This window comes from Rhinichthys klamathensis, unplaced genomic scaffold (assembly GCF_029890125.1).
Source record: "Rhinichthys klamathensis goyatoka isolate OS25496 unplaced genomic scaffold, OSU_Roscu_1.1 h1tg000121l_1, whole genome shotgun sequence".
Classification (NCBI taxonomy): domain Eukaryota; kingdom Metazoa; phylum Chordata; class Actinopteri; order Cypriniformes; family Leuciscidae; genus Rhinichthys; species Rhinichthys klamathensis.
The window spans coordinates 930,359-952,177 of NW_026606658.1; the positions used below are offsets into that span (position 1 = coordinate 930,359).

Here is a 21,819-nt window from a genome sequence, read left to right on the forward strand (position 1 = left end):
GTGTTTGTGTCTCATTACAAGTAGGCTAATGCGAGTTTCGTAACCTGGATTTCCCGAAACCTTCTTAACGCTACAACGTTCTTAAGTTATACCTAACTATACTATACCTTATCACTGTTGACAGTCTATAGGAATATAATTCTGAAGTTGCAATACACCAACAGTGTTCAATTAGGCTAATTCAAGTGTTTTCATGCAAAGAATAAAATTGTCACTGATTGTTGTTAGATTTTTAATTATATTATCCAAAGGTACATCAGCTGAAAAACCATTATGCAGTAAAGGCTTAATAGTCTATTTAAAGGGAATGATTGCGGTGGGGAGTTTGCTCAAACTATTGGAATAGCGGTGCTAAATCAAAGACGGCGCCGTCCGCGGAGCGCTTTCAACGGCCAGTGAAAGCATATAGGCTAGGCCTGCTGCCAGTTAAGCTCTATTCGGACGGTAATTGTTTCTCATGGGACCGTACGGTATTTTCAACATTTACAGGGGTTAGTCGGTGATTTTTATTGTATACAGATTTACCTACTGTTTTTTGACAAACACCAAGGTCGTGTGGTAGCCTATTTAATTGCCGTCCGAATCCACATCTAGTTTACAAGAGATTCAAAAGTCACTGTTTAAATCCTTTTTGATCACTGCCGAGCACAGTAACCTACGCACGATGTACCCGGGGCCTGAAATGCTGGAAAGTGTTTACAAGAACAATATTTCATCACACCTTCACCTCAGCGAACAAAAATGGGAAAGACAAGAAAGCATTTGAAATGGGCCGTTATTGTGGCAGCAATATATGATACAATTTTAAAATATGCAGGCTTGGCTATAGGTTCTGATAGTTTGGATTATTTTTTATAATATCCCATGAGTCCTAATAAATGCAATTTCAACTATTTCTGAAGTGGTTCTTTTATAAAGAATACCGCTTTCTCACATAACGCAGTGAAGCAGCCCCTGCGTGAATAATTGATTCTCAAGCCATCGATGTCAACCAATTCAGCACCACTGGTTCAGAATTCAGACAGTACCTGGTAACGTCGCACATAAGAAGGTATATCATAAGCAACTTCCTAAGGTATGGTTCGGGGAACACGCCTAGAAATGGTATACCTTTAGTTAAATTATGCTATACCAAGGGTTAGTTCACCCAAAAATTAAAATTATGTCATTAATGACTCACCCTCATGTCGTCCCAAGCCCGTAAGACCTCCGTTCATCTTCGGAACACAGTTTAAGATATTTTAGATTTAGTCCGAGAGATTTCTGTCCCTCCATTATAAATGTATGTACGGTATACGGTCCTTGTCCAGAAAGGAAATAAAGACATCATCAAAGTAGTCCATGTGACATCAGTGGGTTAGTTAGAATGTTTTGAAGCATCGAAAATACATTTTGGTCCAAAAATAACAAAAACTCAGACTTTATTCAGCATTGTATTCTCTTCCGGTTCTGTTGTCAATCCGCGTTCAGTGACGCTGCTGACGTGTATCTGGTGCGCCCGAGCTTCGTTTACAGTCTGAGGGAGACGCACGCTGTAAACAAAACAATCTTCGCAAACATGTCTAAGGATTTCGATACAGAGGAAGACTTGCATTTTTTTGCCCAGCCATATTTATTTGAACCAGAGACTATTTATAGAGACATGCCACTTCATCAATCCTTAATACAACTATATAGGGAAAACCCGTAACGCCAAAGATGTATGCACATGTCCCGCCCCTCCCGCTGGAAAGCCAATCGTCTGCTTTTAACAGTCAAGCCGGGAAACATTTAAGGCTATTGTCTGGTTCCACTGACGCATGCGCACAGTTGAGGTTTGCGACAGCGCAAAATACGTTTCTGTTTGAAAAGGCGGCAGATTTGATATGCAGTGTATGTGTGAGTTGTGTAATATCAGACATCAGAAGTCTCCCGCAGATTGATAGCGGCTCCCTGATGCCCGCAAATTAGTTCAAATCTCCCGGAATCTAGAGCGAGCGAGCAAGAGCTTGCACATACTTTGCTTCAAACTGTGTAGCGCGCGCACGACCGAGGGAGAGAACCCTTGCGCATGCGTAGTAAAAGTATAACCTGTGGGGAAAAAGGCGTTTTAAACCTTATTTTGGGGCAAAGTCATCAAACTTTTCAGCGATTTTTATCATAATTTACTGCTGTTTCTATGCATGCAGTTTTTATGTCCCGGTGACCAGTGAAACTGCAGTTCTGACTCTCTGCCCATTCATTTAGATAGGAGCCTGGCCTTGTTAGTCCGAAATAACTGCCCGGAGGCGTTGCCAAGATGGCGGCCGAGTGGCATGACTTGCCTAAAAGGACTTTGTTTGAACCCAATACACGGACGCACCAGATACACGTCAGCAGCGTCTTACGTCATCAGCGTCACTGCGGACTCGTGAACGCGGATTGACAACAGAACCGGAAGAGAATACAATGCTGAATAAAGTTGTAGTTTTTGTTATTTTTGGACCAAAATGTATTTTCGATGCTTCAAAACATTCTAACTAAGCCACTGGTGTCACATGGACTACTTTGATGATGTCTCTATTAGGGCTGGGACGGTTACCGCATTATCGCAATACCGCGGTCACGTGACTCCAACCGCGGGTCTGAGCTCGTCACCGTCATCACCGCAAAAAAAAAAAAAAAAAAAATTGGCCTGCACATGTGTGCTCGTTGTGTCTAATGCTATGGATTCATTGATTCTAATGACATGGATTATTTCTAATGATAGTGTGTCTTACATGGATTCAAGGTTATCTAAACAAAACTTATTAAAAGATGGAGCAAATCCCTTTCGCGAGTTGGGGAGCGCAATGTTCCATGACACATAGCATTAGGCCTACATTCTATTAGAGATGCGCGGATGGGCTATTATTATTATTATTATTATTTCATCCGCAACGGAACCGCAGCACAAAAATTATCATCTGTCCGCCATCCATCCGCACCAACGTTTTTTGATCAATTTTCGTTTTTTGAATTTTTTTATCAGTTTTAAGGTCCATGAGCGACGCAAGGCGCTGCTGCCGCGAGGCTAGAAAGCTCTTGGCTGTTCTAGAAAGGAGACTGCGCATGCAGCAAAGATTTTTAAAGGCTAAAGTCCCTAGTATAGCCTATTGGCTATGTTGTATCCTCAGAATATCAGCAGTGAACTCCGTCTCCGATGGGCGCACGAGTTTCGGTTCATTTATATGAGACGAGCTCCAGTTCACGCGCAAGAGATCGCACCGTTGCTTCCACACATCGTCCTGATTATATGTCTGCTATATTTGTATAATTCCAGGCAATTAGTTAATGAAACAGTGATTAAAATTAAGATACAATTTATACAAAACGAAATTTAATTTGAAGAAAGGCTTTCTACAAAACAAAACTTAAAGGAGCTGTATGTAAGATTGTGGCCAAAACCGGTACTGCAATCACTTTCAAATTACTGTAGAGCGGTGTATCCCCTCCCCCTCCCCCCTGACTCGAGGTTGCCAGATCGGCTGCATTTTTTTATCCGACACGTGTGTAGCTGCAGCTGTGGTAACTAGAGCAGAGCTGGCAACCCAGATGGCGCAACACTACTGACTTCGTGAATGGTCGATGGGTGGAGGGTGGAGCATCAGACCAAAACACAACATGACAACATCAACATCAGTTGAGGGCTGCAACTTCACTTTTTAAATGACAATATCCTGGCCGGACTACTGTCAGTGATATAAGTATTTGAAATGAACATGATTTCTCAATGTCTAGTGACATATCAGGGCCATTTTATGATTAATTCAAATAAATTTCTTACATACAGCTCCTTTAATAAAGTGGTCAAAATCATGTCTGACCCATCTTATGATCCTATCTTACTCATGGTGTTCACTTTTCATACAATCGACATAGATTAAATAAAAAATAACATTATATTATGTTAACATAAATATGGAATATAATTTTTGTAATTAAGACATGTTGGAAAAGGTGTTCATCTTTCATTTCGTTCAACATCATAATGTATTCTCCTGAAAATGATGAATTCAGTGCGAATGTATCTGAGAATATTCTTAAATAAGGAAATCTATTCAGTGATTGGTTCATGCCAAATTACAGCTTAATGAAAATTGGACTCTTTCAAATTGTGCTCGTTTTTTTTGGATGTAGGTGAAAATATTTCGGGGGGGGGGGGTTGGCTGTTTAAAGCGGTTTACCGCTATACCGCGGGAATATCTTGCTTTTCAACCGCGGTTAGAAAAAATCCATACCGCCCCAGCCCTAGTCTCTATTTCCTTTCTGGACAAGGACAGTATACCGTACATACATTTTCAATGGAGGGACAGAAAACTCTCGGAATAAATCTAAAATGTCTTAAACTGTGTTCTGAAGATGAACGGAGGTCTTACGGGCTTGGAACGACATGAGGGTGAGTCATTAATGACATAATTTTCATTTTTGGGTGAACTAACCCTTTAAGGGTCTTCGTAGCGCGCTAAGACAGACAACGCTATCGGGGAATCCAGTCCAGGGCCCGGTTCCCCGATAACGCTCACTCTTAGCGCGCTAAGAAGACTCGAAAGATATATCTTACCAAAGTTGTTTATGTTACCCGAAGTGTCCCTTAAGAGGCTTCTTAACACGCTGCCTCTTATGTTCGACGTTACAAAGGCGCTGTCCCAAGTGAAAGTGCTGAATTAGTTGGCATCGATTGCTCAGGAATCGATTTTCCACTTCACGCGAAGGTGCATTACGGCGTTAAGAGAGACAACAGGTTCTATGCAAATGAAACATTCCTCAAATTATTCCAGTTTATTTTAACATAGTTTAAGTTATCAGTAAAATATAGACTATTAATTAAATTATCAAATTGTCAGTAATATGTTCACACGATATGTTGTGACGGGTAGACGAACCGGATATCCCTCGCTAATCATCCACCCTCCTTATCCCGTTGTGCCACTTGTGCCGCTTCTTGACATGGGTTTAACGACTTTAACGACGATTTAAAAATTATTCAATACACTTAGCTAACACAGGCTAACGCGGCAGAATTTTGCTTTAAGCCCTTAAGCCTTTAACCAATGGCAATCAATACCGCATTAAACAGAAGTAACTGCAGCTGCTTGCCAATCAATTCTGATTGTAAAGTACCTTACCATTAATATAAAAGTGTATTACATAATTTTTAGAAATCGGTAAACCCATGTCAAGAAGCGGCACAAGTGGCACAACGGGATAAGGAGGGTGGATGATTAGCGAGGGATACCCATCAGCTGCAGTCCGTGACTTTTTTGGGTTAAAAATTATCCAACATAAATTTTCGAGCAAGTACATAACCAGCCAGTGTTCAAAACTATCTGCTTGCCTTAGCTCGATTCAAAACGGTAAGCTTGTAATAATGTTTTTAACTCCAGTGGTACTGGTGGATTTCCGCGGGAAATTCGAGCATGTCTTTGCGTCATTACGTCACATCTGTACACATAAAGAAGGTGTCTCGGCTAGTAGGCTATATTGCGTGTGAGGATGTTGGAGGTGGAGATTTATAGCCTTTTCTCACAGCACTTGATATAATTTAAACTTATTAATTTGATGGCGGATCCAGAAAGGTTCAAACGACAATCACCAGTGACAACTAGCCTGACTTCGTCATACTCATATTCTAGTCAGAATGTGAGTCTGATACTGCTCCATAGGGCTTTGATTATTAGGGGTGTCTTAACCGAACCAGGAAAAAAAAAACTCTGCACTCAATTGGATAGACCTACAACCAATCAGAGCAACGCAGTAAGTCAACTACTTTGCATAGCACAGTTGTCAACTACAGAACTCAAATGCATGCACGCTGGAAGTAGTAAAATAACAAGTGTTGCTTCTTTTACTTGGTCCTCCATGAGTGCGACCAAAGGAGAAACCACAACGACCACAGGGTTTTCATTGCGTCCCATCTTCTTAGTGACCATCGGAGCCAGCTGATAAATTAAATTTTTGCCGAATCCCGTAGGAAGGACGGCAAACACATCTTTCTGATCGACAAATGCCTTGATTGCAGTTCTCTGTTCGTCTATTAAAATGAATGCGCTGTCGATTTCTTATACAACAGACGCGATAGCGGAATCTATACATCTCAGTTCTCCAGCTGCAGTCATCTCTGAGGGAAACCAGTTAAGCGCTCTTTGATAACGTGATGATTACGGCCCTGCAGATCATCTGTCCATCATCGTATAAAGCCCGCCCTGGCAATTTGATTGGCCCGAACATTTTTTGACTGATCATAATTACTCCTCAATGGAGCGAGTCCAGACCGAACTTCCCGACCAAAAAATGTTGTGGGCGGGGTTCGGGCTGGCATTCAGGCTAAGTGACAACAGATTCACCCGCTGTAAAATGCAAAAGACTTCGGACTGAGAGTTTGGAAAAAGAGACTGCTACCGGGTCCATGCGAAAACAAAGATATCGGAAGGGCATTAAATGTAGTCACGCAATGCTGATGTTGTTAACATTAACAATTTGACAACAAAGTATAATTTGCACGGTTTGACGTGATGTGATAGCGATCGTTAGATTTAATCAGTGCAATTTACTGGAATGCATTTTTTCCCTTAGTTGGTCAGAACAAAAGTGGATGTTAGTTACTTGTTCAGATGACAATTTAGGGTGGAAATTCTTATGTTGGTCATACTTCCAAAAAGTATAATCTGTGATTCCGAATGACAGTATCCACACCGGCGCGGTGACTGACAGCCGCACATTCTCCTCAAAACATTGGATTCATCCGTGCTGGGCCGTGCTGAGGCACAACTCACAAAAAGTTGTGAAAATCACAAAAAGAAATCCATGAATGCATGATTCTGAATTACAGAATTATTTTAGACGAATATACTCTGTCACTGAACAGATATATTTAAAATAATGTTGGCCACTTTTTACTGGTACCATAAGACATTTGGCATTATTATACATTATATTCAATATTATAGTTTAATGTAGTACTGACATTAAAACTCTGAAAGCTTGAATTTTTTCTCACACCGTAATTTTTGTTTTGGGTGCACTATCCACGATATATATTGTCACTATCCATTGTTATATTTTTATATTGCGATATGTTGTGACACGATATATTGTTTGTTAGTAATATTATAAAGGTAAAACACAGATTTTAGTAACTTGGTATATAAACATTATTTAAATTAATGAAACATATGGTTTTTACTGGAAATTTAAGTTCAATGTGTAAATCCTAAAATATTACTACCATTTTAACGGTAAAGTTCTGGCAACAACAACTGCTGTTTTTTTTAAACCATAAATTTCACTGTTTTTTTTTAGCATCAAGCATATTTTGCTGTTTATTGTGTAATAATGTAAAAATGTATTATGTATGTAGTATATGTAATTTTATTTATGATTTAAATGAAACCAATATTTATTTATTTATATAGGCATTCAAGTCAACACCATTGTCATAGTTTTGTGCACTGCTGTTGTGGGTGTCATGGGTACACTTGCCTTCATCTTTTACTGGTAAGAGCAATACATTGTTTTTTTTCACTATTATTATATGTCCCTTTGTAATGCCACTTTTTGTAATGCTACTGGTTTTACCAGTACATATCTTATATGCACATTGTGTATAAAATTGTATGTACCAAGATATTTACAGTTGTTTCTGTACATATTTTAAAGGCAAAATAGAAATTACCATCATATGCGGAAAAAATGGTCTCACATTTCCTCAGAGCTCATTTCCCCTTTAGAGTTGAATGAGTGGAATATGATCTGTCTGAAGGTAATGCATTGGCATCAAAGTCTTTAATTAACCTTTATAATAATGTTTTTAAAAATGTTTAAGTTTACTATTTTTTACTGCATGAATATTTCATTGTCTAATCAGATTGAGGAAGACTCTACACAAAATAGCAGCTACATCCTACGCCGTGCACGCTATGATAAAAAGGTACAGTAAATACTCAGTTTTATCCAAAATGATTACTTTTTTCTGAGAATTTTTTAATTAATGGATTATTTTTCTTTATAGGTTGTTATCCTTAAGGAGCTAAGGCTCACAGATGGAAGCTTCACTGAAAAACAGAGGATAGAGCTCAATGCGGTAGCAGGATTTCATTTCTTCACTGAATAACAAAACACTGAATCATTTTAAGAGAAAACCTGAGTAACTTTGTGTTGTTCACAATAGATATCATAATGCCCCTTTCATTTCAGCTCTTGAACATTGATTATTACAATCTTACCAAATTCTATGGGACAGTCAAATTTGTCAATGAGTATTTTGGCGTGTTTGAATATGGAGAAAGAGGATCCCTTAAAGTGAGTATTATAATGAGCCTCGTACTATGACGTAATAAAAAATAAAAAATCGAATATTGTAAATGAATACTAAAATATGGATTTTTTTTTTTTTTAGCATGTGCTTAATGATAAGATTTCATACCCAGAAGAAACATTCATGGACTGGCAGTTTAAGATCTCTGTCATGTATGACATTGCAAAGGTAATGATTACCTACAGTACATTTAGAGTATTTTCTTAAATTCTAAATTATTATTTAATTCTTTGCATATAGCAGCATCTCAATGGATCGTTTAACATCTATTCCAGCTAGACGTGCTATACTGAATGTCATTAATAGTTATGTAAATGTCCTATACTAACACAGATTCTCGGATGAACTTTTTGAACTTTTTTTTTTAGGGCATGTCTTATCTCCACACAAGCAACATTGCAGTCCATGGACGTCTTAAATCCACTAACTGTGTGGTTGACAACCGTATGGTTGTGAAGATTGCAGACTTTGGCTTCAATACAATTCTCAGTCCCAGTAAAGGTGAAAGGGTGGTATATTATTATTATTATTATCTTGACAAAGAAGTTCAGTTATTTCTACACTTCTACGCTTATATTAAAAGGTAGTATTTGGTTAACCATTTGCTTACGTTAATGTTTACCTCTTTGTGTTTCCACTTCTCTCAGATCTGTGGACGGCTCCTGAACACCTGAGGAAGCAGGGGATCTCCCAGAAAGGAGATGTGTACAGTTTCGCCATCATTTCCCAGGAGATCATGATGAGGAAGTGCACCTTCTACTCAAGGGCCTGCTCTAATCGTGCTGGTGAGACAAGAGTTATAGACAGCTGCACAAAAATACACAATCATCAGTGACACCTACTGGTGATTTTTCCTTCATCCATGTCCACACTTTAAAAGGATAATTAAGCCAAAAAAATTTAATTCATTTAAACTCATTCATTTACTCACTCAAAGGTGAAAATTTGGACTGAAGTGCTGGTAGCTTTTTTCCTAATTTTCTTTTTTTACAATAAATTAGGACTGTAGCTTAAAAGTTAAAAAGTAGCTTATATGTGGGCTGTATACAAAGTCTACTGAAACCATATAATAGCTTTTTTTGACAAACATTTTACCACAAAATTTGAGATTCAAAATATGTTGATTTACCTGTTGTTTACAAAAACATGGTGCAAATTCCAAAACGAAATTATATGAAATGTAATTATGAAATAAATGTACATGCTTTCATCATGTGCAGTGACCTATGCTGCACAGACCAATTTTCAGTTGTTTATGATTATTGCTTTTAGCAATTCATTTTATTGAGATTGTGATTTTGTTTTTTAGATCAGGCATATTTCAGAAAAGGTTTTCATTGTCCTTGTTTTTCACTGTAAAACCACAGCAGGACATTTGATCTTGACATGAACAATTAATCTTTATTTGATATTGTTTTCCTTGTCTCTCTCACCGCCTTTTTATTTTCTTGAAGCTCAGTCTTGTTCTTTTCTTGTCTTTTAGTCTCTTTCATCCACCACCTGTATATTTTCTTGATGCTCAAACATTGAGAGGGAGACCATCCTCTAGGTTATTTTTGCCTTAAAGGGATACTCCACTTTTTTTGGAAATAGGCTCATTTTACAACTACCCCAGAGTTAAACTGTTGAGTTTTACCGTTTTTGAATCCATTCAGCCGATCTCCGGTTCTGGCGGTACCCACTTTTAGCATAGCTTAGCATACATCATTGAAGTGGACAAGACCATTAGCATTTCTCAAAAAACTATACTCTCATTCCTGCGTAATAATCAAGAAGCTTTACTGCCGTACCATGAGTGCAGCAGGTGTAATGATATGACGCAGCGCCTGAAAATAGTCCCCAGCTCGGTAACTTCCAACGTGACCGGGACTAAGTTTGTCATATCATTGCGCCTGCTGCACTCATGGTACGGCAGTAAAGTTTCTTGATTATTACGCAGGAATGAGAGTATAGTTCCTAGCCATATCAGCCTAGAAAATCCCAACTTTACATTTTCCGTCGGTCTTAGTGCACGATGTAACTACAGAAGAGTCAAGTTTTAAATAGGAAAAATATCGAAACTCTTTGGTCATTTTTTTTTTTGAGAAATGCTAATGGTCTTGTCCACTTCAATGATGTATGCTAAGCTATGCTAAAAGTGGTACCGCCAGAACCGGAGATCGGCTGAATGGATTCAAAAACGGTAAAACTCAACAGTTTAACTCTGGGGGAGTTGTAAAATGAGCCTATTTCCAAAAAAAAGTGGAGTATCCCTTTAAGCCCCTTTCACACAACGCGTTGATCCCAGAAAATTGCTATAAAAATGCCAGAGTGCCTTCTGTGTGAACGCAAACACATCCCGGGATTGAGTCCGGCATCGATCCCGGGATGGGGACCTAGTAACATTTATTTTGCTGCTGCATTCAGGCTCCTGTATGTGCATCTTTTCCCCTATTGTTGGTGGTGGAGTAACATTTGCTGTCTGCTCTATCTTTGTATCTTCATCTTGTTTGGTTGTCTTTCAGGCCTTCCCTTTTTATCTACTCTTTTTTTTCGCATCAGTGTTTTCCTCCTGAACTCAACTGCACCAGACTGATGCTCATCATTCCAATTTAGCGTGGGCCGAATATTACGATATAATAGACTATTACTGACACAGTGTTTTGTAATGGAATTCCAAATACCAGCAGCCATTACGCAAAGGAACCATTGTTACAGTCATAACCTGAGATGTTCCCTTTCGAAGTGGAACTCAACACTGCGTCTTGGATCGACGCTATGGGGAACAAATACCCACTCCGCCATGCCACAGGGATGCCTGTCTCACTGGGGGAGAATATGCACAATCATAGAGGGCATAGCATACATTGACTCACTCATCAGATTCAATGGAGTCAATGAAGCTGGAGCCAATCCAGGGTGCGCCCATAAAAAGATGTACATGGACCGTCTGATGTACACGATATTCCAGGTTCTATGCCTTTATAGCAAGGGAAAACCTTGAGATTTTTCCTCCCTGATAATTTTTTTGTCACAACTTTATTCCTATTATGCTCCATAATTACCAGAGCCTACAACGACTCAAATGTATTCTTCTGGATGTGTAATAATTTAATAAATCGGTCAGCATCAGCCCGCCCCTTTTTCCTAATATGGTGTCTGTGTATATCAAAAAGCGCTACGCGCGTTGCGCTCTAGAATCTTTGCTGTGTATGTTCAAGCAACTCACTCGTCTCGCACGTTGAGCTGGCAATGTTTTACAGATGGTCTTGAAGTGGTAAGTGGGCAAAGCAACAAATCGGCATTGAATTAGTTATCGGATGATATTAAAAGGTAGTGGGATTATTTGTGGTTGACCTGGAAATTTTAACTTGATCAAAAAGTTATGCATTTGATATTAGCTGCGAATTCAGAGCATTAACTTAAGTTGTGTCAGTGTAACGTTATCGATAGCTAGCCTAGTCTAACCGTAAACTAGTTGGCTAACGTTACTGCCTGCCATTCAAAGCCAATAAGCCATAGTAACGTTATCTGATTCAAATAAACGGGGTAGTGTTAACCTTATTCAGCACTGAAATCTGTCAAACTTCTTTCAAAGTCCTTCATCACATTAATATTAAAATAACTTAATTTCAGAGCACCACAAAGTCAGACCTCAGCACCTTTATCATACCTTTAATGTAAGATCGTTCTTAGGTCACATACCAATTTAAAATCATAACATAAAAACTGCAATGGTACTGTTTTTAAAATCATGTGTAGTAGGCCTAAGTGTACAGTAAGTGTGTGTGTAAACATGCTTTAATGAAGTAGACTTTAAAAGCTTTTGAATTTGAGCTTACAGTTCTTTCATCAACCTGTCTTACAAAATAGATACTTTAACTTAGTCCTCAGATAGAGGAGGGTTGCTGCTAGCTAGCTTCGTTAAGGTATTTCTGTCCCTCCCAAACTGCATTGAAATGGTATGTTTAGCAGCCATAATTTAAAAATTTTCAGGGGGAGAAACCCCCTGACCCCCCCTAACATGATCCATATCACCCGTCAGAAAACAATTGCAACGTCTCAGATTGTGCCCCCCCAGAATTTTGGCTTGCATGACGCCCCTGGCTGTGACAGCCTCTTAGCCTTAAAACAGCTCTTAGGGAATAATTGCCACAGGGAGAAATATGTCACTGTCGAACTTGGCCATTACCACTATCACTGGGAAACCAACCACAGGGGTGCTGCAGCTCTACTGAATTATCCTATATCAACAAAGGGGTAGCGCTCACACCCTGCTTGCATTCTGCTAAAGGCGGTGACTAGGTTTTTTTTTTTTTTTTTCGCTTGCCGTAGTAAGTGACAGATATCAAGGAGAGACTAGGAGAACTTCCTCGACTCGTAGCATTGTCAACCCAGGTAATAGTTAAACAGGTATCTGATGACTCCCTTCCCTGGGGTAAATGAATGCCCCTACTTAAAAACCCAACGGTAGTTATGGAGGGGAAGCAAACTAACTAGAAGGAATATAGTGCCTAATCATATTTACCTAAACTATTGTTGCTATCGTTAGAGAGGGTTAACTAAACAGGGGATGCAATTGCCCAATAATTTAGTTCAGTTCACTCAACTCTGAGAGGAAATAATAATATGCTACCAGAGGGGAGGAGTCCTACTCCACGACCGTCATAGCTGGGGAGGGAAACGATGAAGCAGATTTTCTTTTACACTTCTATTATTCTGCTCTACACTAAATAATATGTGGGGGAGGAAGGAGGAGAAGAGATGTTAATTCTCCTCAGCAGTTCGTTCTTGTGTTTTAACAATCCGCTTTTTATTAATTAACTCCTTCAGGTCTTTCCTCTTCTTTTTAGCGCTCCTTGTCCTCTGTGCTCTACTCCTTGAAGGAGGAAGAGCACGCACGAGTGGTTACACTCTCCCTCGGATCTTGCCTCCCCAGAGGCTTTAGCCGGGTATGGGATGTACTTCCTGAATAAACAAACATAAAATGTCCAAAAAGGGGGAAATAAAGTGTTCAAATAAAAAGGGGATCTGGTGTCCTCATCGTGCTGGGGAATCGTGAAGGATGGATAGTGATCAGATAGGATGGGTGGCTTCGGCACAGCGGGTCGTCCTCTTTAGGCCACGACAACTAAGGGGAATAGCGGCCCGGCATCCTAGCCTGTCAGCAGCGCTTCGCATGCTTCTCCCTTACTCCCTTGGGTCCGGCGACTCATGTCTATGGCAGCGTGGAGTCCCTCCGCGCTCCTTTGCTGGACCCACGAGAACACCACTGTGCATGCACGGGAAAAGAGGCCGGTCTCTCGAATAGAGGTGCGCTCAGCATTTAACAGCAGCGGTGATGAGGCTTCATTACTTTTAGGTGTGCCTCATCACGCGCCGCCAATTCTCCTTGCTTCAGTGCCCCTCCTCTCTAATCACACCCACTCCAGTCGGAAGGCTAATGGGTGAAGGGCAATTATGGCCTGACAGGATGCGCTCGTCCAGCCTGCCACAAGCGACTTCCTGTTTCTCAAGCCCACGAGCCAGATCCAATCTGGTTGTGGTGTGTGTCATGACAACCAACAGTATGTGGGGCCGGCAGGCTGAGAGAATTCAGTACATTTTACTATCTTGTTATCTGCTATCTGCTGGATCACATCATGATCGAGCAGATCGCTCGAACCTACGACTGAGGAGCGCTAAAGAGCCATACCTCTCTCGAATTCCTCAGCCAGCTCAACCCCACAACTTAAGCCTCCTCTGTGCTTCGCCAACAGCGGGGCATGAGCCATGAGGTGTAGACGCCTGTCCTACATCCCTCTAGAATGAATGGAGCTTCCACAATATAAACTTCTCACAATGGGCACATCCAGAGACCTCAAGCACTGAACACACGTGCTCCTCGCCCAAGCTTTGAATGCACAGGTTGTGTGTATCCTCAGGTGTCAGAAACATGGGACACGGAGGCACACACTTCCTGAAATGCTTGCTCGAATTCTCCATTATAGATTCGCCTCCACTACGTGCTAGCTAAACAAACGGCTCCTGAAGACAAAAAAGCTGATGTTGTGTATCACTTATACTTCCAGACGATCCGCTAATGTTGTTCCACTTCAAAAGGGAACTGACAAGTGACTCCAATGACAGTTACAATAGCCATTTAAATTGTTATTCACTAATAATCTTCCCCCCAGTGGGCATTGGTCATTGACTTTCATTGAATTCAAGAACTGGATTAGTCCGATTTGTCATTCAGAACTATTTTGTAATACTTCATTTGCACTTGTATACTGAATACTTAATTTAAAGAAAGATTCATTCATTCATGATCATTCCAATGGGAAGGAAAAAGAATGACTTAAATTTCAATGACAGGCTTCAAAAGGCTTGGAATATGTTGCACGATAAATACTTTTATGATATTTTTATGGTGCTTGTTTTGTCATTTTGGAGCTTGACAGGCCCAGTCCTCATTCACTTATGGCTATTGGAACGAGCAACCAGGATATTCGTGAAAAATTTGGAACAAATTGTTTTCATTTATAGGTGAATTAATTCTTTAACTAACCCACTTTCCTTTACCAGAGAAGCTAGCCAGAGTGCAATACCCTAGTACGAACTCTTTCTTCAGACCGGATCTAAACTTTGAGAACACCAGTGAAAGAGAACAAGAGGTATGTGTGCATTTGTTTGACTCATACACAAATTATGTACTAATGGAAGCCAAACAGTTCTGCAAAGAAGCCTAAACATATGGGTTATTGACATGAAATACGTTTGGAAAGGTTCCATGTTCTGTGGTGTGACATGTTACTTCACTAAAACTACAGTACTTGTCAAAAGTTTGAAAACATTACAAAATATATATGTTTTTGAAAGAAGTCTCCTATGTTCACCAAGGCTGCTTTTATTTAATCAAAAATACAGTAAAAACAGGAATATTGTGAAATATGATTACAATTTAAAAATATAGCTGCGAGCAGCGATTACGGGCCCAAGCCGGTGGCACCGCAACCCCGGTGCCTTTAGTTACCTAAAGGCACCGGGGTGGCGGTGCCGCCGGCTTTGGCCCTTCATCGCTGCTCGCAGCTATATTTATATATATATATATATATATATATATATAAAAAGCCGGTGGCACCGCCACCCTGGTGCCTTTAGGGTTATTGTGCACGACGTGACACAAAATATCTGCTCGCTATCTGCCGAACGGCTCTGGTAGTTCCGCTTCAGCACTGATGATGTTGTAGAAATAGTGCGCTCTGGTTGGTCTGGATTATTCTGGATTTTTTATTTTATACAGAAATAAGTTATTTATAATTCAGATGAGAATAAAGTTAGTGTTGATTAAAATGAAGGAAAACAAATATATTGATCTGAAATATAGCACATTAATTTTAAATGTATTTAGGTTCAATTACCAAACATACAATCTTAATTTAATTTAAAGCAAACAATACATTTAAAATATATGGGTTGTATGCACTTTTTTTTATATAAAAAAAAGATATATATCCAAAAAGACAAGGCCTTAAAGGGTTAAACTCTTGTCACTGTAACAGACGCAATCTCTCTCTCTCTCTCTCTCTCTCTCTCTCTCTCTCTCTCTCTCTCTCTCTCTCTCTCTCTCTCTCTCTCTCTCTCTCTCTCTCTCTCTCTCTCTCACACACACACACACACACACACACACACACACACACACACACACACACACACACACACACACACGTCAAGTCACTTACATTTTAGATGCAATATTGAATAAGCAGAAAAATCGGATTTTCTGCTCTGAAAATATAAATAAGCATAAAAATTGAATAAGCACTTTGAATATTCTAAACAGAATAAGCACTAGTCGCTAATGAATAAGTACTAGTACTTAATGGAATAGATACTAGTATCTAAAAAATAAGTACTAGTAGCATGAAAATAGAGACTAGTAGGTTAAAATGATTAAATGTTAAAACGGCTTGCCATATTGGCTCAGAGAGAGAGAGAGAGAGAGAGAAAATGACCTTTTAGATACTAGTACCTATTAATAGATACTAGTATTTATTCAATAAATACTAGTACTAAGTCATTAGATACTAGTACATATTAAATAGATACCAGTACTTATTCATTAGCTACTAATACGTATTCAAAAGAATATCTAAAGAATAAGCACTAGTATCTAAAGAATAGGCACTAGTACTAAAGAATAAGCACTAGTCCCAAATGAATAAGTACTAGTACTTAATGGAATAGATACTAGTATCTAAAAAATAAGTACTAGTAGCATGAAAATAGAGACTAGTAGGTTAAAATGATTAAATGTTAAAGCGGCTTGCTATATTGGCTCAGAGAGAGAGAGAGAAAATGACCATATTCAAACCACAATATCTGACTTTCTGAGGGTCGGAGCTAATTACTTTAAATTAGAAAGTTGTTCGGCTTGAGGAGAAGAATATACACGCTGAGTTTTGTAACTGTAGGTAAAACTAACTAAGTTATAACACACTTTATATGTCCTTTTTTAGTCATGAAAATTAATTTCCTCTCCGTGGCCAAACCGTTCGAGATATCAAAAATCTGTCCACAATTTAGCATCCTTAATGTCTTGACTTCATGCACACCGAGTTTGGCAATGATTGAATGAATTGCCTAGGAGTAGTACTTCAAATTCCACAGCAAGCGTTTTCCAAACAACCCATAATAGCCGATTTCCTGTTGGGCTGGCGTAAAACTTGACCAGGGGAAAGATGTTCGGCCCGATGAGATCTATATGTGTACTAAGTTTCATATTAATTCATGCAAGCGTGTTGGATATATGGACCAAATTGTTGGACCCCGTTCAAGGGGGCGCTGTTGAGCCCCCCTGCCACGCCCGGGTACCAGCTTCAGCCCGGCCCTGATGGCCGCGGGTTCTGACATGTGTGCAAAGTTTCAATAGTTTTTGAGCATGTTAAGGCCTCCAAAAGTGTCCAAAAGGTAGCAGAAAAATAATAAGAATAATAATAAATATAGCTGCGAGCAGCGATTACGGGCCCAAGCCGGTGGCACCGCAACCCCGGTGCCTTTAGTTACCTAAAGGCACCGGGGTGGCGGTACCACCGGCTTTGGCCCTTCATCGCTGCTCGCAGCTATATTTATATATATATATATATATATATATATATATATATATATATATATATATATATATATATATAAAGCCGGTGGCACCGCCACCCTGGTGCCTTTAGGGTTATTGTGCACGACGTGCAAAAACGTAACCCTGCTTTGACTGTCGAAAAGAAGTGTGCTGTAGAGCTTGTATCAGTGTGGGCTCTGCAAAAGTGTGCATTGAGGGCACATATCAACCACAAAGTATGCGAGAGCAACCTTCTGAAAGGTCAGGTCTACATCCAGGTCTACATCTGCCGTGTGTTTACATCATAGTAGTGAAGTTTGAAGCAATCAGGTGATTTCAAAGCTTTTTGAAAGTGACAGACTTCCTGCTGCCAGTTGGTGGCGCTATAACCGGGGTGGCGGTGCCGCCGGCTTTGGCCCTTTCATCGCTGCTCGCAGCTATATTTATATATATACACACACAAACACACACACACACACACACACACATATATATATATATATATATATATATACATAAATATATATATATTGTTTTTTTAAGAGACAAGACAGAATATTACTTGCCTGATCTGATTAGAAAAATAGTGTTTGTGTGTGTGTGTGTGTGTGTGTGTGTGTGTGTGTGTGTGTGTGTGTGTGTGTGTGTGTGTGTGTGTGTTTGTGTGTGTGTGTGTGTGTGTGGCGTAATTGAACAATGTAGACATAAAAACATACTCCGTCCTTTTGTTCATACAGGACATTATTCAAACTGCAAAGTGTTTACTTATATTTGTGTACACTTGCAATAAAACACAACATTGTGCTTTTGTCAAGCTATAAACTCTTGTCAAACTGTAAACTACAACTGTCACCCAACCAAAATCTCTTACACACACACACACACACACAGTTTAAAAGCAAAAAATATCAAACAATCCTATTTAAAAACAGTCTGTGGGAGCCATCTTTTGGACATTCATCATATCGCATTGGTTTTCATTTCTTGTCATCAAACAGAGCCCTAATCTGTTTATTTTTTCAGTTACACATTCTACATTGATTAAAAAAGAAAAATCAAATGTGTTTTTATTTTATACAGAAATAAATAATCTATCATTCAGATGAGAATAAAGTTAGTGTTAGTTCAAATTTTAAGGAAAACAAATATATGATCTGAAATATAGCACATTCATTTAAAATTCATTCAGGTTCAATTACCAAACATACAATCTTAATGTAATTTAAAGCAAACAATACATTTAAAATATATGGGTTGTATGACTATTTTTTAATATAAAAAGATATATATCCAAAAAGACAAGGCCTAAAGTTTAACAAGGGTTAAACTCTTATCACTGTAACAGACACAATCACACACACAATCACACACACACACACACAAGTCAAATCACTTACATTTTACATGCAATATTGACTTTTTTTCTGTTTCAGCAGCGAAAATAGTTAAACAAAGATCACAGCAGAACCATCGCGCATCTCACAGCAACGCGTTCTCATTACTGAATGATTCAGCATTTTGAACGAATCGGTTGACTCAAAGATTCAATGACCAATCAATCCATAAACATCTATCTCATTCATGAATGACTCATGCTGCGTCCCAATTCGCCTACTTATACTACGCCCTAAAAGTATGTACTCTTTTTGTGAAGAAAAAATACATACTTTTGAGTGTGTAGCAAAAGAGTAGGCAAGCTTTGGGACATACTACTTCGTCATCTTTAACGGACAGATCTGTCGCGTGAATCATATCACCGTAAACTGCCCTGTCAATCATCTCGTCACAGTTAAAATCCTCCATTCAATCTAATATAACTTCTTACCATTTCGGAGATAATTGTTGTCGCACGTTCATCTGCCAGTCATGGGTCTTTCATGCGGAGACTCTCCTCATGTGTTTGGAATTTGAATATAATAATGCATTTAAAAGTTAATGGCTAAACGTATCTTTGCAAAAGTTCACAATGCTGCTGCAGATGCAATATAATGTGGACAACATTGAATAAATACATTTTCGTCAGGTTAGATACTGATAATTAATCACTCAAACCCCTTTATCTAAACCTCTCTACATAACCGTCGGACTCGCGCGTCCTCCATGTCTGTAGTTTTTGAACACTTTTCATTCGTGTTTGTAGTTCTAACCGAACCCTCGTCCAACGCGCGATGGGTTGTGGGCAATATCAGCCGTTAGAGTGCGCATCGATCTGCACTTCGGATTCTGACCGGATATAGTAGACCATCCGGGTCTCATTGGGACACTCATTTCAACATACTACGATTTGGGACGTACTAATTCTATTTTCGAATACTATTTAGGACGGATAGTATGCGAATTGGGCCGCAGCATATGTCGTTCAAACGAATGAATCAATGACTCGCTCATTAAGACGGTCGCCTGGCGACACCTAATGACGGTTTAGTGTTATGTTAAAAGTATCATTCTTTCCAACGATTGTTAATTAACTCATATTTGAAACATAAGCTATATTTATATATATACATACATATACACACACATACACAAAAATAAAATAAAAACACATTTGAAACGTGTTTGCTTACTAAATTGTGAGCTGAACGAAAGTTGCAGCAAATATCAGCAACAGGAGTCAAATTTCATTAATCACGAGAGTGAAGAGCTGACTGAAAAGATGATGATGGAATAGGCTATTTTATGTAAAAACGCCTATTTAAGCGAATCTGTCATTGTACTCTTTTATTGTTGTGTTTTCCGTGAAAAATAATAGACTATTGAACTCACAATTCAAGCAATCGGCCCCCGAAATTGCACTAATTTTAGTGACACTAAAAAGTATGCGGCTGCACTGGCATTCATAATGGTGCGCGTCCATGGCGACGAGCGAGCAGAACAGAGCGAACGTTTAGTTAATTTCTACTTCCATAGGAATTCATTCGAGCGCCACCATTTCAATGTCTGTGCGGACGTCCATATTATACTTTCGCTTTCAAGTTAGTGTTTTTAAACCCCCCAGCGGGAGGTTTACACAATTGGTTTACACAATCACACGTTGATTAACCGGTGGGAAAATATTCCCATAGTAACATCCCTAATATATAAATATTTATAAATTCAATAGGCCTACCTGATTTTGAACACAAGAGGGCAGTATAGCACTATATATGATTTGGATTATTATTATTTTTGACTAAACAACCATTCTGGCTGTTTTTAAACTTAAAAATAATTCTTAAATTGAAAAAAAGGAATAAAATGGGTTTAGTTCTAATATTTGTATAATTTTATATAAAAATAAATGGTGTATAATTACATTTTAGAAAGATATGAGACATGCCCTGATTCTTTTTTTGACATTACTTGAATCCCTCAACCATAGCAAAACCGTTTGAGATATTCAATATCTGTTCACAATTTAGCATCTTCAATGTATTTTCATCATGTTGAAAAAGTTTGGCATGAATAAAATAAACTACTTAGGAGGAGTAGCTAAAAACTCAGAATCTGAAATCCACATTCAAACCAAAATATCTGACTTCCTGTTGGTCGTAGCTAATTACGGTAAATTAGAAAGTTGTCCGGCTCGAAGAGTACAATATACATATCGAGTTTTGTTACTGTAGATAAAACTAACCCCCCCACTTTTGTCAAAAGCATTTAGAAAGTGACACACTTCCTGCTGCCAGTTGGTGGCGCTATAACTTTGACTCACAATAGTCACATCCATGTGATCGGCCTCTTACAGCGATCACACTGCTGAAGTTTCATCAAGATCAGTTAATGTATGCATAAGTTATAACGCACTTCTTGTTTGTTGTTTCTCGCCATAAATTCGTTTCCTCGCCACGGCCAAACCGTTCGAGATATCAAAAATCCCCTCGCAAACTTTCATCCTCAATGTCTTGACTTCATGCTGACCGAGTTTCGTGCCGTTTGTTTGAATTCTCTAGGAGGAGTATTTCACATTCCATTGCGTGTGTTTTACCAACAACCCTAAATAGCCGACTTCCTGTTGGGCTGGGGTAAAAAGTAAGAGTGTGAAGTATATATGAAACGAGGAGATCTACATGTGTACCGAGTTTCATATTATTACATGCAAGCGTGTTTGATTTATGGACCATGTTTTCGGACCCCGTTCCAGGGGGCGCTGTCGAGCCCCCCTGCCACGCCCGGGTACCATCTTCAGCCCGGCCCTGATGGCCGCGGGTTCTGACATGTGTGCAAAGTTTCAGGAGTTTTTGAGCATGTTAAGGCCTCCAAAAGTGTCCAAAAGGTAGCAGAAAAATAATAATAATAATAATAATAATAATAAATATAGCTGCGAGCAGCGATTACGGGCCCAAGCCGGTGTCACCGCAACCCCGGTGCCTTTAGTTATCTAAAGGCACCGGAGTGGCGGTGCCGCCGGCTTTGGCCCTTCATCGCTGCTCGCAGCTATATTTATATATAT

At 39.2% G+C, this 21,819-nt stretch overlaps 1 protein-coding gene across 2 annotated transcripts in view; it reads left to right on the plus strand.

Moving 5' to 3' along the window:
* The window catches only part of gucy2cb (guanylate cyclase 2Cb), a 54,791-nt gene that overhangs the window by 7,273 nt on the left and 25,699 nt on the right, over nt 1–21,819 (plus strand). For both annotated transcript variants that reach the window (XM_056255446.1, XM_056255447.1), the window contains 9 exons: nt 7,413–7,494; nt 7,657–7,759; nt 7,865–7,927; nt 8,009–8,080; nt 8,194–8,298; nt 8,396–8,482; nt 8,683–8,815; nt 8,962–9,099; nt 14,861–14,949. In XM_056255446.1, the coding sequence (XP_056111421.1) occupies nt 7,413–7,494; nt 7,657–7,759; nt 7,865–7,927; nt 8,009–8,080; nt 8,194–8,298; nt 8,396–8,482; nt 8,683–8,815; nt 8,962–9,099; nt 14,861–14,949 (872 nt within the window). The remainder of the gene's footprint in view (nt 1–7,412; nt 7,495–7,656; nt 7,760–7,864; nt 7,928–8,008; nt 8,081–8,193; nt 8,299–8,395; nt 8,483–8,682; nt 8,816–8,961; nt 9,100–14,860; nt 14,950–21,819) is intronic.